Genomic DNA, 21163 nt, shown 5'->3' on the forward strand with positions numbered 1-21163 from the left:
GGAATGTTTTATTTGTTTCTCCTAGTTTTTTAATCCTTTGATGCTTACGAATTATATTCATATTCATAATTGTATCATATTCTAGTGCCTTCATTAATATGCATTAATTTATGCATAAAAGCCAACGAATGGTGAATGATGGTGACAAACAATTTAATTAAGGAATTTCCAGGTTCATTCATTCATCAAATTCAAACAAAAAAAGTTGACATGAATCATGGTCATGATCACCGCATCCATGTAAGTCTAAAAGAACTGGACCCCAAGCTCCATGCATGGAAACACGTACAATCCCAATGTGTCACACATGCAGCTCAAAATAATCAACAACTCAACCCGCAAGCTCATCCACACCTTTCTAACAGTTACAACTCAGTTGCCACCTCTATTTTGTTCATTTCAACACTCGTCATGCTATATGGCACAATGTGGCCAAATGTCTATCCACGTTATTCATCTAGCTTTATGTTCTATCACTATAAATATCCTTCATCTTACTCTTTTATTTCATCATCTAAACTTTTAACTAGTGAAATACAAATCATGGCTACCACTATCAAATCACGATTTCCACTTTTGTTGTTGCTGGGAATTATATTCCTGGCCTCTGTTGTTTGTGTCACTTATGCCAATTACGATGAAGGTTCAGAACCTAGGGTACCGGCACAAAGAGAGAGAGGTCGCCAAGAGGGTGAGAAAGAGGAAAAACGCCATGGAGAATGGAGACCTTCCTACGAAAAGGAAGAAGATGAAGAAGAGGGACAAAGAGAAAGAGGTCGCCAAGAGGGTGAAAAAGAGGAAAAACGCCACGGAGAATGGAGACCTTCGTATGAAAAGCAAGAAGATGAAGAAGAGAAGCAGAAATATAGATATCAACGTGAAAAGGAAGATGAAGAAGAGAAGCAGAAATATCAATATCAACGTGAAAAGAAGGAACAAAAGGAAGTTCAACCTGGACGTGAGAGATGGGAAAGAGAGGAAGATGAGGAACAAGTAGACGAAGAGTGGAGAGGAAGTCAACGTCGTGAAGATCCCGAAGAAAGGGCAAGGCTAAGGCATAGAGAGGAGAGAACAAAAAGAGACAGACGCCATCAACGTGAAGGAGAGGAGGAAGAAAGATCTTCAGAGTCACAAGAACGAAGAAATCCCTTTTTATTTAAGTCTAACAAGTTTCTAACACTCTTTGAAAACGAAAACGGCCACATTCGTCTCCTTCAAAGGTTCGACAAACGTTCAGACTTATTTGAAAATCTCCAAAACTATCGTCTTGTGGAATATAGAGCCAAACCCCACACCATCTTCCTTCCTCAACACATAGATGCTGACTTAATCCTTGTAGTCCTCAGTGGTAATTTTTATTTTACTTTATAATATTATTATAACAAATCTTTTTGTTTTATAGAAATATGACTATTTAAAATAAAAACATTGTAAAGTTCAATTTAACAATATTTCTTATATTTCATAATTAAATTTTGGTTTGGTTAATATGTATTACAGGGAAAGCCATATTGACAGTGTTGAGTCCCAATGATAGAAATTCGTATAATCTTGAGCGTGGTGATACCATCAAACTTCCTGCAGGAACAACCTCTTATTTAGTTAACCAAGATGATGAAGAAGATCTTAGACTGGTAGATCTTGTAATACCCGTGAATGGGCCTGGTAAATTTGAGGTACTATATAAAATACAATAAATTTTTCTTCAGAAGCGTTATTCTTACAAAAACATCCATTTATATTACTTTTACTTTTGTCTATAATGAAAAATTGATATTTTCCGTTCTTCCATCAGGCTTTTGACCTAGCTAAAAATAAAAACCAATACTTACGAGGATTCAGCAAGAATATTTTAGAGGCCTCCTATAACGTAAGTATGTGAAGTTTTTATCATTTTTTAATAAATAAAACCATTTTAATTTGTATCATTGTTTACAACTATAGACTAGATACGAGACCATAGAGAAGGTTCTCTTAGAAGAACAAGAGAAAGATCGGAAAAGGAGACAACAAGGGGAAGAAACAGATGCAATAGTCAAAGTGTCAAGGGAACAAATTGAGGAATTGAAAAAGCTTGCCAAATCAAGCTCAAAGAAAAGCTTACCCTCTGAATTTGAACCAATCAACTTGAGAAGCCACAAGCCAGAATATTCTAATAAGTTTGGCAAGTTGTTTGAGATTACTCCGGAAAAAAAATACCCTCAACTTCAAGATTTAGATCTATTTGTTAGTTGTGTGGAGATTAACGAGGTAAGTACACAACACTAAATATATATAAAACATATAATTTTAATTATATTACAGAAATATGTTAATGCGTTTTTGCTTATATTTTTAGGGAGCTCTAATGTTGCCACACTACAATTCAAGGGCTATAGTTGTACTATTGGTTAATGAAGGAAAAGGAAACCTTGAACTTCTGGGTTTAAAAAATGAGCAACAAGAGAGGGAAGATAGAAAAGAAAGAAACAATGAGGTGCAGAGATATGAAGCTAGATTGTCTCCGGGTGACGTTGTTATCATTCCAGCAGGTCATCCGGTTGCCATTACTGCTTCTTCAAATTTGAATTTGCTTGGATTTGGTATCAATGCTGAGAACAATGAGAGAAACTTTCTTTCAGGTATTTAGTGAATATTAGTATGATTACTTAATAAGTCTCGGCTAAATGAGAATTTTTTGAAATTGATATTTTGATTTTGGTGATTGAAAATTTGAAGGCTCGGACGACAATGTGATAAGCCAAATTGAAAATCCAGTAAAAGAGCTTACATTTCCTGGATCTGTTCAAGAGATAAATAGACTAATAAAGAACCAAAAGCAATCTCACTTTGCAAATGCTGAACCTGAACAAAAGGAGCAAGGAAGCCAGGGAAAAAGGAGTCCTCTGTCTTCAATTTTGGGCACTTTTTACTAAGTAATCAGTATGAAAAATAATACAACACGTATGTATGATGTAAGTGTTGGATAATAAACTATGAAAAATAAGGAGGAAAATGTATGCTGTAAGATATAGCTAGCTCATAATGAGCTAAGAATAAATAAAGGGTCATGTAACTCTTGCTTATTGAGTCCCACCTTTCTACTATGAAGAAATAAATAATGAATAAAATTTTTGTCTTTTTTTAATTTAAAAGAGTGTTTGGGCGCTAAATTTCTTAACTTCTTAAAAGTATTATCCTTGACTTAAAGGGTATATCATTCACATTAAGCAGAAACACCTATCATTAAGTTTTCTTTGTTACGAAACATTGAATATTGTGCTACCTTTTTTTTTTATAGCAAAATTAATAGATAGATGAATTTCTTTCATCCACACTATTCACATTTGGTACAATATTTATTTCGTGAAGGTTTTTCTTACTTCCACAAACTCTTCTACTACACAAAACGTTTTTTATTTACCACACTGGCGCCATTGATACTCTTCAACGAAACGTTTCTTATTCACCACATTGGCGCTGTTGACTTCCGATACAAGTAAATTGGTCCATTTCTCGAATCAAAGGCTCGTGATATCATTTGTTGGGGAGTTTTTTTTCAGTAGGCAGCATTGAAGATTGCGGAATTTGTTGGGGTTGTTGGGGAGTTTTTTTCAGTAGGCAGCATTGAAGATTGCGGAATTTGTTGGGGGAGTTTTTTTCATTAGGGAGCATTGAAGATTGCGGAACTTTTTTTTTATTAGGGAGTATTGAAGATTGTGAGATTTCTTCTTTTTGAGCAACATCTTTGTGAGAGACACACCATATATTCACCCAAAATTTTAAGGTAATAGGTTGGTGGATTTCCTTAGTTATAAATGCCTAAGTCTCCACATTTTCAATCCATGTGAGACTATTATCTATACTACTCACACTTGATACATTCTCAACAATTCAATCAAGAAAACACATCACTTTTTTGTTTAAAAACAAACACCAAACCATATAGTAAATCACCCTGACTCAAAGATCATTTTTTACAATTACCAAAAACTATGAAGATCTACATGAAATTCTATGGTGAAACAACTCACATTAATTTTGCTTGATGGTATTGTTAGACTTACAAAAGATACACTCAAAGAGCCTTTTGCATCTTTTTTGCTTGAACATTGTTCTAAGTATTATTAGACTTAATAAAGATAGTTTGTTTTCTTCGACTAGGTTTATAAAATTTGGAATATCCTAATTCACTTCTATCATTTGTATATCTTTGCTTGTTTATAACACTTTCTAAACTAAAGTTTTCCATTTTTAAATTTGCATAATGTTTAATTCAAGGAATACACATTTATTATATGTTGAACTTATTTTAACTTTATTTAATTTCACTTGATTGTTATTAGTTTTAGAGTTCTAGAGATTTTTTTCTTATCACATAATTTAGAAAGCTTTAGATATTCATCATTCAAATCATTAAAGGTATCTTGAAATTCATCATAAGAATGTTTATCAATTGAGTCAACATAATCAACCTCATCATCATCATTCTGATGTGGAACCATAAAATATAAATGTGTTTCTTATTCATTTTCATAATTTATACTCAAATCATTTTGATCTCAAGAAATGTATGCTCTTCTTTGATTTATATCCTTCTTGTCGTTGAATTTTTTCTTCTTTTAGAGAATAGGACAAACACTATTAATATACCCTTTTTTTTCTACATTCAAAATAAGTGACCTTTTGTTTTGAAGTTAATGCTTCAATAACCTTCTTTCGTTATCAATTTTCATTATCTTGTCCTTTTTCAAGAATTTTTCAAATTTCTTAATTAGTACTTCTATATCTACTTCATTTTCTTCTTCTTGATCACAATCATAATTTTTATTTTATTTTAGTCTTGAAAGCAAGAGATCTAACTTTATGTTCATGTCCTTCATGCTTTTCCATTTGATGAAGTTTAATTTAATGTTCTTGTAATTTTTTGAATAATGATGTCGATTTCATATTTGATAGGATTTTCTTTTATGTAGTTTTCGTTACCTTTGGTTGCCATTCCTTCATTGAGGATTTAAGGACCTTTAAATTTAATTCATTATTGGTGAAGGTTTTTACAAGAACGCTTAAATGGTTTGCAAATTGGTGAACCTATTTTGCAAATCTAAAATCTTCTCTCTGGGAAGAATCTTAAACATTTCATATGTGTGTGTGGTGTGTGTGTGTGTGGTGTGTGTGTGTGTGTGTGTGTGTGTGTGTGTGTGTGTTGTGCGCGTGCGTGCGTGCGTGCGTGCGTGCGTGGGTGTGTGTGTGTGTGTGTTGTGGTGTGTGTGTGTGTGTGTGTGTGTGTGTGTGTGTGTTGATTCTAATGTCCGAAGGAATTTGGGGTTTCTATATGACATTCTTGTCTATTGGATTGCAGCCCATTGGCCAGATCTTTTCAACTCTTAACTTTTAAATTTATGCTTAGGATTAGTCTCTTCATCTCCTCCCCACTTCTTTAATTTCAAAATCTCTACCTCATTTTAAAAATTCTTCTTTGCTTGTACTAGTTTTTTTTTGTTAAATTTAGACCCTTTGCAAATTGGAAACTTTGGCCTTATGCCATTGCATTTTCAAACTTCTTTTCTTAATCAAATTTGAAAATAGACTTAATTATACCTGACTTAAACTTTCAAAAAAGAAAAAAAGAACTAACTCATTCAAACCATTTTTAGGCCTTTGTGCCTTTCAAACTTAATTTTTTTATTAAAAAGAAATACATCCACTTTGAAATTTGTACCACGAACTACGAGGTTTGAATCCCTCATTTTATGTTGGTACGTAGGCACAAGTCCGATGGTCTTGTCAAACACAAAAATATAATTAATTAATTATTTTCTCATCCCCACATTCTATTTGTTTGTAAACATCATTTTGTACAAAATACAGATGCACACAAGAAAAGGCTCCCTAGGAGTACCTAGGACACTTTGGGTGCTAACACCTTCCCTTTGTGTAACCAACCCCCTTACCTGTAATCTCTGACATTTTATTAGTTTTGATTTGAAAATTTCTTATTTTTGGGTTTTGTTCGTACTTTTGTCATGTTCGACATGTGTGGAGTAGTCCTTAACAAGTTGACTTGAGATCCATCTACTAAGTGGATACCCTTTTGGATTTGGAAATGTCACACAAGTATTTGTGGTTAGGCATTACTATCTCTAATTTGGGTCCGAGAAGCTGAGGACCGTAAAACATTTATCCCTCTTGGCGTATTTAGGACGTATTGCAAAGACTGTTCAAGTGTAGACTTGATAATAGTTGTTACGCGATACTACACTCAGACGAGTTTCTCTTGAGAATATTATGGATCGATGAGTCAGTCATCTTAACTTGTAATATCTAATAGATGAAATTAAGACTCTGGGAACTTTTTTAGAACATGATCTACAGGTTTTTATCCTTAGTTCCCTCCTTTGGGATGGTTATTACCCAAACTCCATGCTCGTGACTTACAATAAACCCTTGATTCTTGGTTGATCCAATCAAGTCTTGTCAATATCAATGGAACATGGGTGTTGATAAGGTGTAAGCCATAATCCACCAAAATAGATGATTCATCTTGACAATGACTTGATTCATCCCTTGACCTTTATTTGTTTTCCTTGTGTGTGATCCCTTATTGGTAATTGTTGCATTCATGCATTTTTGCGCATCATAACATTCATCACACGAAAATTTCAAGGAACTGAGGTATTATTTGCAAATATTTTCAGACCATGGATTATGGACGAAGGAACATTAAGAAGTACAGTTTCAGAAGTCCTAACTTGAAAGAGTTAAGGAAGCTAGCATATTTTGTATTAGATCCCTTGGACTTCAAACAACGTCATGGGAAGTTATTGTCTGTATTATCTGCTAATGTGGTTGAAGGACTTCTGAGTGTGATAGTGCAGTTCTATGATCCTCTCTACCATTGCTTCACTTTCTCATATTATCAGCTTGTGCCTACATTGGAGGGTTATTCTCATCTCTTGGGGATACCCATTTCTAGCAGAATGCCTTTTAGTGTATTGGAGGAGATTCCCAGATCTCATCTTATTGCTGAAGCTCTTCACTTGAAGAAGTCTGAGATAAAGGATCATTGGGTGAAGAAAGGAGATTTATTTCGGTTGCCATCTGATTTCCTCATCAAGGAAGCTACTTCTTTTGCTCAAGCCGGTAGTGTGGACGCTATTGAAGCTACCTTTATGTTGCTCATTTATGGATTAGCTTTGTTCCCTAACATTGACGGTTTTGTTGATGTTAACGCCATTAGACTTTTCTTGATTGGGAATCATGTGCCTACTTTGTTGGGTGATATGTATTTCTCTTTGTATCTAAGGAATTCTAAGGGTGGTGGAACTATTGTCTATTGCATCCCTCTTCTGTACAAGTGGTTTATTTTGCACTTGCCTCAAACACCTGCTTTTGTGGAGAACAAACAATGTCTACGGTGGTCTCAGAGACTCATGTCTCTCACAAATGATAATATAGTTTGGTATGATCCTTCTTTGAGTAGTTTGGAGATTATTGATTGTTGTGATGAATTCTCTAATGTGCCTCTCATTGGTACACAAGGAGGAATTAACTACAACCCTGCTTTGGCTCGTCTTCAACTTGGGTTCCCCTTGAGAGACAAACCTAATAACACTTTGTTAGAAGGTCTTTTCTATAAAGAGGGTAAAGATATTCAACATTTGAAGCAAAAGATTATGCATGTTTGGCATAATATGCATAGGAAAGGAAGGTCCGAGCTTGGTCCGTGCAATTGTGTAGCTTTGGAAGCTTACACTATTTGGGTGAAGAAGAGAGATTTGGAGTTGAAGATGCCTTATCCTTGCGAAAGACCTATATCTATGGTTGTGGTTGAGCAATTAACTCTCCCTAACCAAGATGTAGAGGAATTGGAAGACGCACTCGCCAAGATGAAGCAAGAGAAGGATATGTAGGAAGAGCGTTTCCATGCTTTGAGCAAGAAGCATGAGGAGTTGCAATTGGAGTCTAAGGACAAAGATGCACTCATTGAGCTACTTGAAGACCGAGTGACGAAGAGACAGAGAGAGCCGGAGGTTTCATCTTCTAGCATGCCTCAGCCTTCCGTTGCTTGGAAGAAGATTGTTGATCAGCTTGTCCTCGAGAAGACTCAAATGAAAGCTTTTTTTAAGACCAAGATTCGATGCATTCGAAGGAAGTACGCTCCTACAGCCAGATCTTCTGACATTGTTGTTAGGGATCCTTAGGATGACTAGTCTCCTTTTCTCTTGTATTTTTCATTTGGTTTCTGAAATTGTATAAATAAAAAGAGATTTTTGGTCATATCAAATTTTTGCAGTTGTTGTTATATATATATATATATATATATATATATATATATATAATATATATATATATATATATATATATATATATATATATATATATAATTCGCAAATAATATAGTAAGTTCCTTGAAAAAATAAAAAAACATAAACAAGCATTGCATTTCATGCATCATTTGCATAAGTAGGTTTCTCTTTCGCCAGATGTCTCATAGGTGTTTCTTCTGTGCTTAGCCAAGCTGACTCATCGATATAACACTCGCGCCAATCACTTCAGAATCATGGAACATCTTGAGCAAGAGAATAGAGAGCTTAAGGACGAGATCGCATGCCTGTCTGCCATGATGGAGTCAGTGCTAGCTGCTCAAAGTCAGTCTTCTCCAACACCCACAACTCCTCCTTCTCACACGACTGTTATTTGAGAGGTGGCTACCTCTACCATGCCTGCTGCTACCGCCCATTTCGCACCTGCTATGCCTGCCAGATTCCCATGGGGAATGCCGCCGAACTTCATGCCTGAAAGCTTTGCGCCTACCTTTGCTTCTATATCGTCAATCTAGCCCGGTCATGTATGTGCCACTTCCCGTTGCTCACACCTTACCTCGTGTGGAAGACACCATTTAAGATTCTGAGCCATCTGAGAGCTCAGACGTGTATGAGAAAATGGATGAGATGAAGGATCAATTTCTTGAGATGCGCAAGGAATTGAAGACTTTGAGAGGAAAGGATCTTTTTAGGAAGAGTGCTATAGAATTATGTCTGGTGCTGAATGTGAAGATTCTGGTGAAGTTCAAAGTCCCTGACTTTGAAAAATACAGAGGGAACTCATGTCTGCTCAGTCATTTGGTGATGTATTCCCGCAAAATGTCTACCCAAATTGACAATGATCAGCTGTTGATTCACTACTTCCAAGACAGTCTCACCGGTGCGGCGCTTATATGGTATATGGGGTTGGACAGTGCAAGCATTCGCACTTTCAACAATTTGGGAGAAGATTTTGTCAAACAGTATAAATATAATATGGATATGGTGCCTGATAGAGACCAGTTGAGGTCCATGTCTCAAAAGGATAAGGAGACATTCAAAGAATATGCGCAAAGATGGAGAGAATTAGCTGCTTAGATCACCCCTCCTTTAGAGGAGAAGGAGATGACAAAGATCTTTTTGAAGACCCTGAGTTTATTTTACTATGAACGTATGATCGCCAGTGCCCACAATGAATTTACCGAAATGGTAAATATGGGGATGCGGCTTGAAGAAGGTGTCCCAGAAGGACGATTTTCAAAGGAGGAGGTATCATCTAGCAAGAGATATGGCAGCAGCTTCGGGAAGAAGAAAGACAGCGAAGCCAACGTAATTTCCAGTGGGAGGTAGAGGAGGCCTCAGATCATAAGGAATCAACCACCCCGTCAACACCATCATCAAGTATCCTCGGTAATTCCAGTATTTTCAAACAGTCAAACCACACCAATTCAACAACAACAACGTCAACAACAACAACCACAGCAACGAACAAACACTTTCAACAACAACAACAATACCAACAAACAAACACTTTCAACAACAACAACAACAACAACAACAATACCAACAATCATCAACAACAAACTTTCGAGAGGAAGAAGGTCTCTTTTGACCCGATTTCTATGACATATGCAGAGCTTTATCCATCGTTGGTTCTCAAGAACCTGCTCCAACCAAGAAATCCTCCATAAATTCCTGAACCACTTCCATGATGGTACAAACCAGACCTCCACTGTGCTTTTCATCAAGGAGCACCCGGACATGACATTGAGAACTGCTATCCGCTGTGCTCAAATACGAATTTCAGAAGCTGTGCTTTCTGGTAATCTTCGGTCCAATCACAAGACTGATCTTTTTGAAGAAGCTTGAATATAGGCGCACATGTAGCAGTCATGTGGGAAATGAATATGGAAATATAATTCAAGCGGCCGAGAAAACCTCTGACTTGCTTCTCAGTTTTGGGAGCATGCATCTCTTGTATTGCTTTGACCTTGGAAGGATCACATTCAATACCCTTCTCGCTGGTAATAAAGCCCTGTTAGTACCTTAAGATTGGCATTAATTTTGTAAAACAAATAATTTAATCACCTCTGTTGTTTTAATATGTTGGGTTGAAGAAGTTCAACATCTGGACCAACATGTCATGTAAGATGTCACGACATCGGGACTGTGACATCTCACATGTGTATAAAACTGAATCAGTTAATTCTGGTTTGTGTTAAATGATTAATTAGGATATCTGGTGAATATCCTAACTCCTATGTGGAGATCTTGAAGATTCAATCAGAAGATTTGGTGAATATATTTGGTGAATATACAGTTTCAAAATATGGAGATCTTTTAGGAAATAAAAGATTGAAGACCTTGATTGTAGCAGAAGAATTCTGTCAGCTCTGTAACAGCAAAGGAAAAGCTTTGCTGCGATTTCTGAAGGCCCAAATCCAGTTGGGTGGTTAGGTTATAAATAGCATATTGTAACCTAGGTTTTGTAAGCCTCAAACAATGTAAAAATTAGAGGTGTGTGTGAGGTAAACCTCCCAACCTGTGGGAAGGTTACCAGGTGTTTCTCAGTGCTTGAAAGCATGAGATTATTTGTAACTCAAAGCCTGTAGGCAAGAGTTGTTATGTTCTTGAACGAAGCTGTGAAGCATGTTCAAGTTGTTTAAACATTACATTGTAATTGTAGTGATAGGAATGGAAACTGGAGGTTTGTATCTAGGAGTGCCTAGGTATAGATTGCATTGGGTAGGGATTAAGTGAAGAGTTGTAAACGGGGGAGTTTAACTCTGAATTAATACTACTAATAGTGGATCTTCTTCCTGGCTTGGTATGCCCCCAGAGTAGGTAATGTTGTACCGAACTGGGTTAACAATTACTGGTGTTTTTACCTTCTGCACACTATATTTTGTCTGTTATAACTCAGTCTGGTGTTAGTCTGTTTATGAAGGGAATAACAGACCTGACACATAGCCTGCAGTCTGAATGCAAAACAGAATGTTATGACATTCATAATTGACTGCTAATACTGATGTATAAACTGATTGGTCTGTTACAGTTCAACCTTCTGTAACGTTGGAACAGGTGATGTTCAAATCAATGTTGAGACATCATGCTGATAACTGGGCTGGATCAATAAACATAAGTGTTATGTTTGATCTCTACTGTGTCTTTGTACTAGATGGGCAAAACTGGATGTTCTTTTGTCCATGGTGGTATAGTAGCAGATGTCATGACATCTGTGACTGTGTGCATATGAGTACTGGGTTTTAATTTTTATAATTGTCTTGCTGTATTAGTAACAATGTTGGATCAGATGTCATGACTTTGTGTAGAACATTTGAACTCTGACTATACCAGAATTTCAATTGGTATCAGAGCAGGCATCCTGTTCTGTCTCTGGATGAGATCCATGGGTGAAACTTTCTGGTATCTTGCAAGGAGTTATTTTAGTACTGATGTTGGAACCCGTGGAAGGTTCTGTGATTTCCCTGAATGGTCCCTTGAAGTAGGTGGATGGACTATTCATGACAGGAACTGTGTGTACCTGTCTCTGGAGGTTGGCAATTGGACTTTGTGTGGGACAGCTGTGCTAGTATTGAATCATATTCAAACTTGGTATGTTCTTGGAGGCTGATCTAGTGAAGTGTGTGTTCATAGGTTGAGTTGTATTATAATTTTCGCTGCATAATACCTGGCAAAACTCAAACTCTGATGTAGTTTCCCCTCATGTGGATGAAAGGCTTCTGTATTCAAGATTTCATCATAATCTACTGAAGATGTCAAAGATACTTGAGTCTCCTCAAGTCCACTCATCATGACGTTCTCACTTCAGGATGGTAAGAATCACCTGATCACTGATTCTTTTACTCTCTTGGGTAGTGTATATGAAGACCTTGAAGACTTTCAAGGAGGGTTTGTTCCAAGGAGGTGGAACTAATGTTCTATGTGATGATAGAACATGTTGTTCAACAAGTATGCAGCTACTGGTTGAAGAGCAGATGTGTTTAGGTGTCAAACAAAGGGATACTTTTGTTTGGAACCTACTCCTGACCTGGAAGAGGAGACATCTGTGTGTGCTAAGTTGACAAGGGTAGGGTCAACTGTGTGTATGCTCAAGAAGGTCACTTTTAGAAGTCTGATCTCTAGAAGTGGAGTTGGTTGAGATGTGACATTGTGAAATTTCCTGCTAGATTGATCAGGGTTGGATAGTTGTTCCCTGAAGTACTATGTTGTGTTGGAAGACAAGTCCCCTGGATGTTAGAAGTCAATAATGAGGTAACCTGATTGCTATTAAGAGGATTGGGACCATGAATCTTGTTATTCAAACACCACACTCAGAAGTGGCAGTTCTTTCAAGGAGTGAGAATATGAAGATTCAGAGGTTGGTTGAGGTAGTATGCTCTGGCAATGCATATCTACTATTGACTGGTGTTGTTTTCTTTCACTAGTACTTATGGTCAGCCGGAGTCTGATTGGTGTGATTCGAGTATGTATAGGCATAACTCATAGAGTTACATGCCACTGGTAGGGGTGATGTATGTCATGTTGAGACATTTGTGTACAATGCATGGATATTGGTGTGAAGTTTCCATGATTGTTAATTTAAGGGGGAGTTTTGGTTAACGTCCTCACGTTTGGTCAACCTAGGGTCTGGTTGGCTGTTGACCTGTGTCACATGGGTTCTGGTTGTTGTGTGACACATTTGCAAGGAAGGATTCATCTCTCTCATTCCTAAGGGTGAATCTAATCTGGAGAGATTCTCAAAAACTGTTGAGGTGCTTGCAAGCAGAAGATGTTGACACAAGAAGAGTATTTTCAAAGTATTCTTATGGTGGAAGTATCTGAAAGGAAAATTGGGAAAGGATTTAAGATCAATGTCTACTTGTGCCAATTACAAGTATTTAATTGATTATCCTTGGAACTCAAGATAACTGATGTTTTTTTAAAAAGATGTTGGAACATCTTGTCTTCAAGACCCTGTGCAGAATCACAGGAAGGATAGTACATTGGTTTATGATCTATCACTTTGGTGGCAGCAAAAGCATATGATCTCTGAAAAGGTTTCCTGGCAAGAAACATGTTCAGCCTTGGTGTGTACAAGAAGAAGAAAACATCATAGTCCTGATGGTGGTTACTTGGATCAGTTCATTTCTGATCTAGGTAAGGAAGTGCATTAGCTAATGCACACTGTGGAGTCAAGAACAAGTGGCAGCGGTCTTGACATCATGGAAACAGCTTTGCTTTAGGAAGTGGAATCCTTGGTATAGCTGAAGGGATAGTTTCTAACTGGTCCTTCTGAAGACTCATGCATCAGAGTGTCTGATGTCTTTGGAGAAGAAGCAGGGATTCATTAAGGTGTGAGCTTGGATGATTTAACTGCAAACCTGCAGGATGGAGGATGTTTACTCAAACTTGGTTCCACAATCAAGTCTATGAGAACATTGAACTCTTGTTCTGTGAAGGGAGGAAGTTCTTTCAAGTGGCAGAAGAAGGAGCTGAATTCAACAGCTAGATGTTAAAACACAATGTTGTGACATTTGGTTCAACATCAGAATCTTAGGTGGTGAAGTGGCATATCAACTTGAGATAGAAGGGTCTACAGGGTTGTAGATTGGATACTTCAAAAAGATCGTTCTTGTTGCAGTTCTTTGGAGTTGCTGGATGGAGAGGATGTTACATGTTCATGTCTTGGAAAATCTAAGTTTTGTTCAACATGTAGCTTGAAGTTCAAGTCTCACTTGGAAGGTCAGAATATCTCTGGGAGAAGTCTGATAAACGTGGAGAGGTCAAAGAATGGCATTTGACTTTTTCATATGAGGATTCATGAAGGAGGTAATCAACCAGTGGCATTTGGTCTATCTCAGAAGTGAGTTCGAAGAATCAAGACAATCAACTTATGGCAGCTGATTATTCTTGAGGAAGGTCTGGGACAAATTACCTTGAGCAGAAAAGGAGTAAGTTGAAGACAAAAGGAGGTGTTTTCTATTCATCTCTTGGAGCTTGTGGAAGGAGTTCTGAGCTATCTATGGAAGAGTATCTCTTGATGGGATGAGAATGCATATGTCCCAATTGTGGTCTGGATCAAGCTTATGATTCAGTGATATCTGAAGAATATCAGATGGTGTCATGTTGTGAAGTGGTTTTCTGTTCTAGTTAGAAGAGAGATAGTCACAGGGTGTGGATGTGTTCAGCCAAGAGGGTCGAACAGGGAGTGTGCTCTTGAAGACATGAAGATGCGTCTTATGTTTTCCATTCATCAAGTTGTCTGGGTTCTCTTTGAATCAGGAAGTTTGTTAAGGTCCAACCTGGGGGTGTTGGATATGTTCATGTGTGATCTCCATGTTTCAAGAGGAGAGTTGGTTGTTCATGACAGGGGGAGTTCTGTCTTTGCACTGCAAGTAATCAACAAGCTTGTGGTCTATGTGTTCTCAAATAACAAGGTATGGAACCTTGTTAGTTAGTTGGATGTTATGGTGTGTGTCAAGGCTGAGTGAGCAGAAAAATGTCTGACCGGATGTCATGACATTGCCTTGGACAATATTGTTATTTCCTTCTGAAACTTATAGTCATAAGGAAATATGGATGGGGTGTGTCTCATTATGTTATGAGCCTGTGTATTACAGCTGTGTGGAACAGGTGCTGGAGTTGCTGTTATGTTTGTTGTATGCACAGTTTTAGGGGGAGAAAAAGTACCCTGGTGCATTATGCATTTGTGTGTCTTACTAGTTGCATCCATAACTAGTAATTCTGTTGATTGTTGCACAGATTTAGGGGGAGGAGAAGTACCCTTGTGCATGTGTGTATTACTAGTAGTCATCGCTAGTAATTATTTTGTTTCTGCTACTGATTAAACTACTGTTATGTTGTTTAATTGCTGTTAGTTTTCCTTGTGAACAAAAAGGACAGAATGTTCACAAGATGTCATATGTGATGTCGTAACATAAGATATCCTATGTACCTACTAGAAGTTATATAAGGAAATGTGGGTATGTAGTGCTAGATGTCAAGCTACCATTGGAGGTGAGAAAGTGGTGTTAGGAAATGGTGATAGGGAGAATACATGAAGATTGCAGACAAAAGCAGTATCAAATGTTAAGACATAGCTTTCAACGTGTCTGACAACATTTATGGAATAGTCTTGGAACTGTTGTTTCTGGAAAGAAACAATCAAGAGCTATAAAAGGTATTCAAAGATAGTCTGGGATATTGGTGGTGATTCTCTGACTGATTCTCAGCAAATATTTATGGATCTTGACCAAGCATTTACTCCTACCGTTAATTCCTAAGCATGGTCTGACCTATTTAAAGGATGTATCAGCACTTCTCTTCTCACAAGAGCGACAATTCATTCCCTCTAAACCATGGGGTTTGTTAAGACCTGGGCATACTGCTCCTGGATCTGGTTTTGTGAAGGTGTCATTTATAAATGTTTAGCTAAAAAGGGGGAGAGAAACATTGTCCTGAGGATGCACCAGAAGCAAGCAATATCTGGTAGCAAGGAGAAGATGGGTTCAGGCACAAAAGTCACTAACTGGGTATATCAGTTGTGTCTTGTGATCTGAGTTAAGAAGACAGTTGTGTCTTGTGATCTGAGTTACATTATCTATGTACTCAGCATTACATATTCTTCAGGAAGCCCTCCTGTTGAGGGGAAAGGTTGTGATGCAGTTGTATCTTGTACAGCTTCTTCCTCATGTACACCAACAGTGGTGGTGGTAATGGGGTTGTCATTGACAAAGAGGAAGTACAGACCCATATTGGGTTATTTGTTTTAGCTAAAATTTGTCAAAGGGGGATATTGTTAGTACCTTAAGATTGGCATTAATTTTGTAAAACAAATAATGTAATCACCTCTGTTGTTTTAATATGTTGGGTTGAAGAAGTTCAACATCTGGACCAACATGTCATGTAAGATGTCACGACATCAGGACTGTGACATCTCACATGTGTATAAAACTGAATCAGTTAATTCTGGTTTGTGTTAAATGATTAATTAGGATATCTGGTGAATATCCTAACTCCTATGTGGAGATCTTGAAGATTCAATCAGAAGATTTGGTGAATATATTTGGTGAATATACAGTTTCAAAATATGGAGATCTTTTAGGAAATAAAAGATTGAAGACCTTGATTGTAGCAGAAGAATTATGTCAGCTCTGTAACAGCAAAGGAAAAGCTTTGCTGCGATTTCTGAAGGCCCAAATCCAGTTGGGTGGTTAGGTTATAAATAGCATATTGTAACCTAGGTTTTGTAAGCCTCAAACAATGTAAAAATTAGAGGTGTGTGTGAGGTAAACCTCCCAACCTGTGGGAAGGTTACCAGGTGTTTCTCAGTGCTTGAAAGCATGAGATTATTTGTAACTCAAAGCCTGTAGGCAAGAGTTGTTATGTTCTTGAACGAAGCTGTGAAGCATGTTCAAGTTGTTTAAACATTACATTGTAATTGTAGTGATAGGAATGGAAACTGGAGGTTTCTATCTAGGAGTGCCTAGGTATAGATTGCATTGGGTAGGGATTAAGTGAAGAGTTGTAAACGGGGGAGTTTAACTCTGAATTAATACTACTAATAGTGGATCTTCTTCCTGGCTTGGTATGCCCCCAGAGTAGGTAATGTTGTACCGAACTGGGTTAACAATTACTGGTGTTTTTACCTTCTGCACACTATATTTTGTCTATTATAACTCAGTCTGGTGTTAGTCTGTTTATGAAGGGAATAACAGACCTGACACATAGCCTGCAGTCTGAATGCAAAACAGAATGTTATGACATTCATAATTGACTGCTAATACTGATGTATAAACTGATTGGTCTGTTACAGTTCAACCTTCTGTAATGTTGGAACAGGTGATGTTCAAATCAATGTTGAGACATCATGTTGATAACTGGGCTGGATCAATAAACATTAGTGTTATGTTTGATCTATACTGTGTCTTTGTACTAGATGGACAAAACTGGATGTTCTTCTGTCCATGGTGGTATAGTAGCAGATGTCATGACATCTGTGACTATGTGCATATGAGTACTGGGTTTTAATTTTTATAACTGTCTTGCTGTATTAGTAACAATGTTGGATCAGATGTCATGACTTCGTGTAGAACATCTGAACTCTGACTATACCAGAATTTCAAGCCCAACAACTTACCAGAACGAACACCAAAAGTACACTTATTGGGATTCAAGCGGAGTTTATACTTCCTCAAACGCTGGAATAACTTCAACAAATGCTCAACATGTTCCTCTTTATCAGTCGATTTAGCAATCATATCATCGACATAAACTTCAATCTCTTTATGCATCATATCATGAAAAAGAGTAGTCATTGCTCTTTGGTAAGTTGCACCAGCATTCTTTAAACCGAAAGGCATCACTCTATAACATAATGTTCCCCAAGGTGTAATGAATGTGGTCTTCTCCATATCTTTGGATGCCATCTTGATCTGATTATATCCGGAAAATCCATCCATAAACGAAGAGACTTTGAATTTTGTAGTATTGTCTACCAACATATCAATGTACGACAGAGGGAAATCATCTTTCAGACTGACTTTATTCAAATCTCTATAGTCAACACACATGCGAACTTTTCCATCTTTGTTCGGCACAGGCACAATATTGGCCACCCATTGTGGATACTCAGCAGTTATAAGGAAATATGCATCAATCTGCTTATGCACTTCCTCTTTGATCTTCACAGCCATATCAGGATGCGTTCTTCTCAACTTCTGCTTGACTGGTGGGCATTCTGGCTTCAACAGGAAATCTATGCTCCACAATCTCAGAATCCAACCCAGGCATGTCTTGATAGGACCAAGCAAGCACATCTGAATATTCTTGAAGAAGATCAATCAACCCCTTCTTGACTTCTGGACATAGTCGAGACCCAATCTTGACTTCCTTCACATCATCCTCGGAACCCAAATTGACTAACTCCACTTGCTCTTCGAACGGTTGAATGGTCTTTTCATCTTGCTCAAGCAGACGAGATAATTCATCACTCACTTCTACATCACTTTCCTCCTCGGCCTCAAACACGGGGAATTCAAAATTTGGAAAAGGAGAAGGATCATTGTATTCAATGGGGTTAGGAACCAACCTGCATAATAATTTGATATTTTGATTTTAGAGAAGTGAATTTGTGACCAAATATTATGCCGATGGGAAATTATATTGTTTATTTATGTTTTCTGTGATTACCATTTTCAGAATAAAGCAAAAAATAAAACAAACATCATAGATGTAGATGAATAAAATTAATTTTATTGATGATCAATTTGAAAATGCCCAAACAATGTTCACTTATCCCTTAGGCATAGGAGAAGGATTTAAAAACATATAAAATAATTACTTAGATCGATACAAAATAACAGGAATATCAACAACAGTCCAATTGTTGCAAGCCTTTCCATGCGTCACAAAATTGGTGCAATCTTCCTCTTCGTCATCCTCTAGCACAACAGCTAAGTGTTGTTCATTGCCATGAAAGAATCCTCCGCTACGGAAGCTAAGTTGCATATCTTCAGACCTTGCAGTTGATGATCCTTTCTGGAACCCCAAGCCGGGTTTTCCTTTGTTGTCGGAGACCTCTACCATGCATCCCCACTGATCGATATTGCCTTCTTCCACAATCTTTTGAGCATCTTTTAACGAGGACATAGGTGCCCCAACCTTCTTCTCAGCAGCAATAGATAAGGCTTAGAACGGAGTTCCAACCTTATCCTCAACTTCCACATAAGAGAAAGATGACAAATGACTAACCAACAACGCCTTCTCTCCACCAACAATCACTAGCTTGCCACTCTTCACAAATTTGAGCTTCTGGTGCAAAGTGGAAGTAACAGCTCCCACCTCATGGATCCATGGCCTTCCCAACAAGCAACTATAGGCCGGGTGGATATCCATTACTTGAAAAGTAATCTAAAAATCACTCGGACCTATCTTAATTGGAAGGTCCACTTCACCAACAACCGTTTTGCGCGAACCATCAAAGGCTTTGACAATTACACCGCTATATCTCATGGGCGCTCCTTGGTAAGATAACTTTGACAAAGTTGACTTCGGAAGCACATTTAGTGATGAACCGGTGTCAACAAGCACATTTGACAAAGCATCCTCTTTGCAATTCATCGAGATGTGCAAAGCCAGAACTCTCTGCAGTGCTTCTATGTGCGCTTCAGAATTCATCAGTAGAGATAACGCAGAAAGTTTTGAGGGGGTCTGGAGCAGCCGCTCCACCACATTGAACTCGCTTATTTTGATTATTTGGAGTACCTCATCATCATCATCATTGGCTTTCAAATTGTTGGATTCACTAGACTTATCCTTTGAAACACCAACCAAATCTGCAGCAGGCATCTCCATTTTCTTCCCAACAATTGCTTCCTCTTTATCTCTTGGGAACACTGACCCAAACACTCGACCACTGCGGGTCACCTTAGTAACATCAACAATGCTCACTACTGAACTAGTCGTAGGTAACGGGACCTCTTAACTATCCTTCATCATTGTAGCATTATACTGATATGGCACAACTTTATTAGATGAATACAGGACTGGGCCTGCTAACCGTATTACCAACGGTGATACTGATCTTTGACTGTTGCTGTTACTGGATTCATACTGAATTACCAACTTCTCGGGTTGCTTGAAAACAGGCACTATGACATTAACATCATCATCTACATGACGGGATTGAACAATTTGGATCATGCCTTCATCCATCAGACGTTGGTGTAGCGGGGTATTCGTTACCTTTAGATTTATTGACTAAATCAAAAGTAAACCATACAAGTCGAGTCGCCACCACACTTCTACTTATCCAAAGGAAAGGTTAGAAAGCGAACAAAAATCGAGAAGTTTTATCGAATCAAAAACTAATAAAAATGTCAGAGATCGGGGTAAGGGGGTTGGTTATGCAATGGGAAGGTTTTAAGCACCCAAAACATCCTAGGTACTCCTAGGGAGCCCTTTTCACAATTATTGTAAGGTTGGTATTTTGTGAAATTTTGTTTGTGCAAACATGATTGGGGAGATGAGAGAAGAATGTACAAATTATTTACAATTTTGTGTTTGAATGGATAAACCCAATTGCCTACGTACCATCTTAAAAGATTATGATCAAAACCTCGTAGTTCGGGGTAAAAATCTCAAAATAAGTTGGTGAATTGATTAGTCCAAAAGCCTTAAGGTCTTTTGTTATCCAAGGGAGAAAACTCAACCTAAAACCACAAATCCACCATGTGAGGATAGCTTCAACACGCTAGTGAGGGGTTAACCCTATAATAAGCATGGAAGACTCATTGTCCATCACTAAGGATATAGGTGAGTATTATATCTACCTCAAGGATAACTCAAACCTAATAGCTAAAGGTTATGAAAAGTTTTTGATAAGAAAGTGGCCATTGAAACCACAAAACATTTGAATGGGTTATATTTACCAATGAAAAGTATTTACAAAAATATGGTCAAAGTTGACTTAAAGATTCCATTCAAAATAAGTGTTATGAAAAGAAAGTTTGAAAATCAAAAGCATAATGCTTAGGTTTCTAATGTTGAAAACAAGTGTTAATGTTTGCACAAAAGTTTTGGCTTGGGTTAGAGTGGAGGGAAGAAGAAGAACGGCTAAGTCCTAAGCATACAAGAGATGAAGGGAAAGAAATAAGACCACAAATGGAGTTCCCTTCTTGAGATCATATTGATGATCCAAGTAGCTCCCATCCTTTGGAATAAGCAAGCAAATAAGTGTATACTCAATCAATCAATCAATCAAGCAAAGCTCTTAGGAATCTTCCAATGGCTCTTGTATCTTTCACTTTAGGTGCACATGACAATGGTTCTTCACTTTGACTCAAATAGGAATCCCTAGCACAAAAGCACACACA

At 37.6% G+C, this 21163-nt stretch overlaps 1 protein-coding gene across 1 annotated transcript; it reads left to right on the forward strand.

The window, feature by feature from the left end:
• The first annotated feature begins 506 nt into the window (after window positions 1-506).
• LOC127091958 (convicilin) lies at window positions 507-3127 on the forward strand. Its single transcript, NM_001426955.1, has 6 exons — window positions 507-1348; window positions 1501-1676; window positions 1796-1870; window positions 1945-2250; window positions 2339-2621; window positions 2719-3127. The coding sequence occupies exons 1-6, from the start codon at window positions 544-546 to the stop codon at window positions 2913-2915; spliced, it is 1842 nt and encodes a 613-aa protein (NP_001413884.1). The 5' UTR covers window positions 507-543; the 3' UTR covers window positions 2916-3127.
• Window positions 3128-21163: the final 18036 nt, after the last annotated feature.

Source organism: Lathyrus oleraceus, chromosome 6, assembly GCF_024323335.1.
Source record: "Lathyrus oleraceus cultivar Zhongwan6 chromosome 6, CAAS_Psat_ZW6_1.0, whole genome shotgun sequence".
NCBI lineage: Eukaryota > Viridiplantae > Streptophyta > Magnoliopsida > Fabales > Fabaceae > Lathyrus > Lathyrus oleraceus.

What these genes read in the sequence shown, in the direction of transcription:
- LOC127091958 (NM_001426955.1), top strand. Translation starts at nt 544, where the DNA reads ATGGCTACCACTATCAAATCACGATTTCCACTTTTGTTGTTGCTGGGA. An exon ending in AATCCTTGTAGTCCTCAGTG is followed by an intron (nt 1,349 to 1,500) that starts GTAATTTTTATT and finishes TATGTATTACAG; the next exon opens with GGAAAGCCATATTGACAGTG. An exon ending in GTTGTGTGGAGATTAACGAG is followed by an intron (nt 2,251 to 2,338) that starts GTAAGTACACAA and finishes TTATATTTTTAG; the next exon opens with GGAGCTCTAATGTTGCCACA.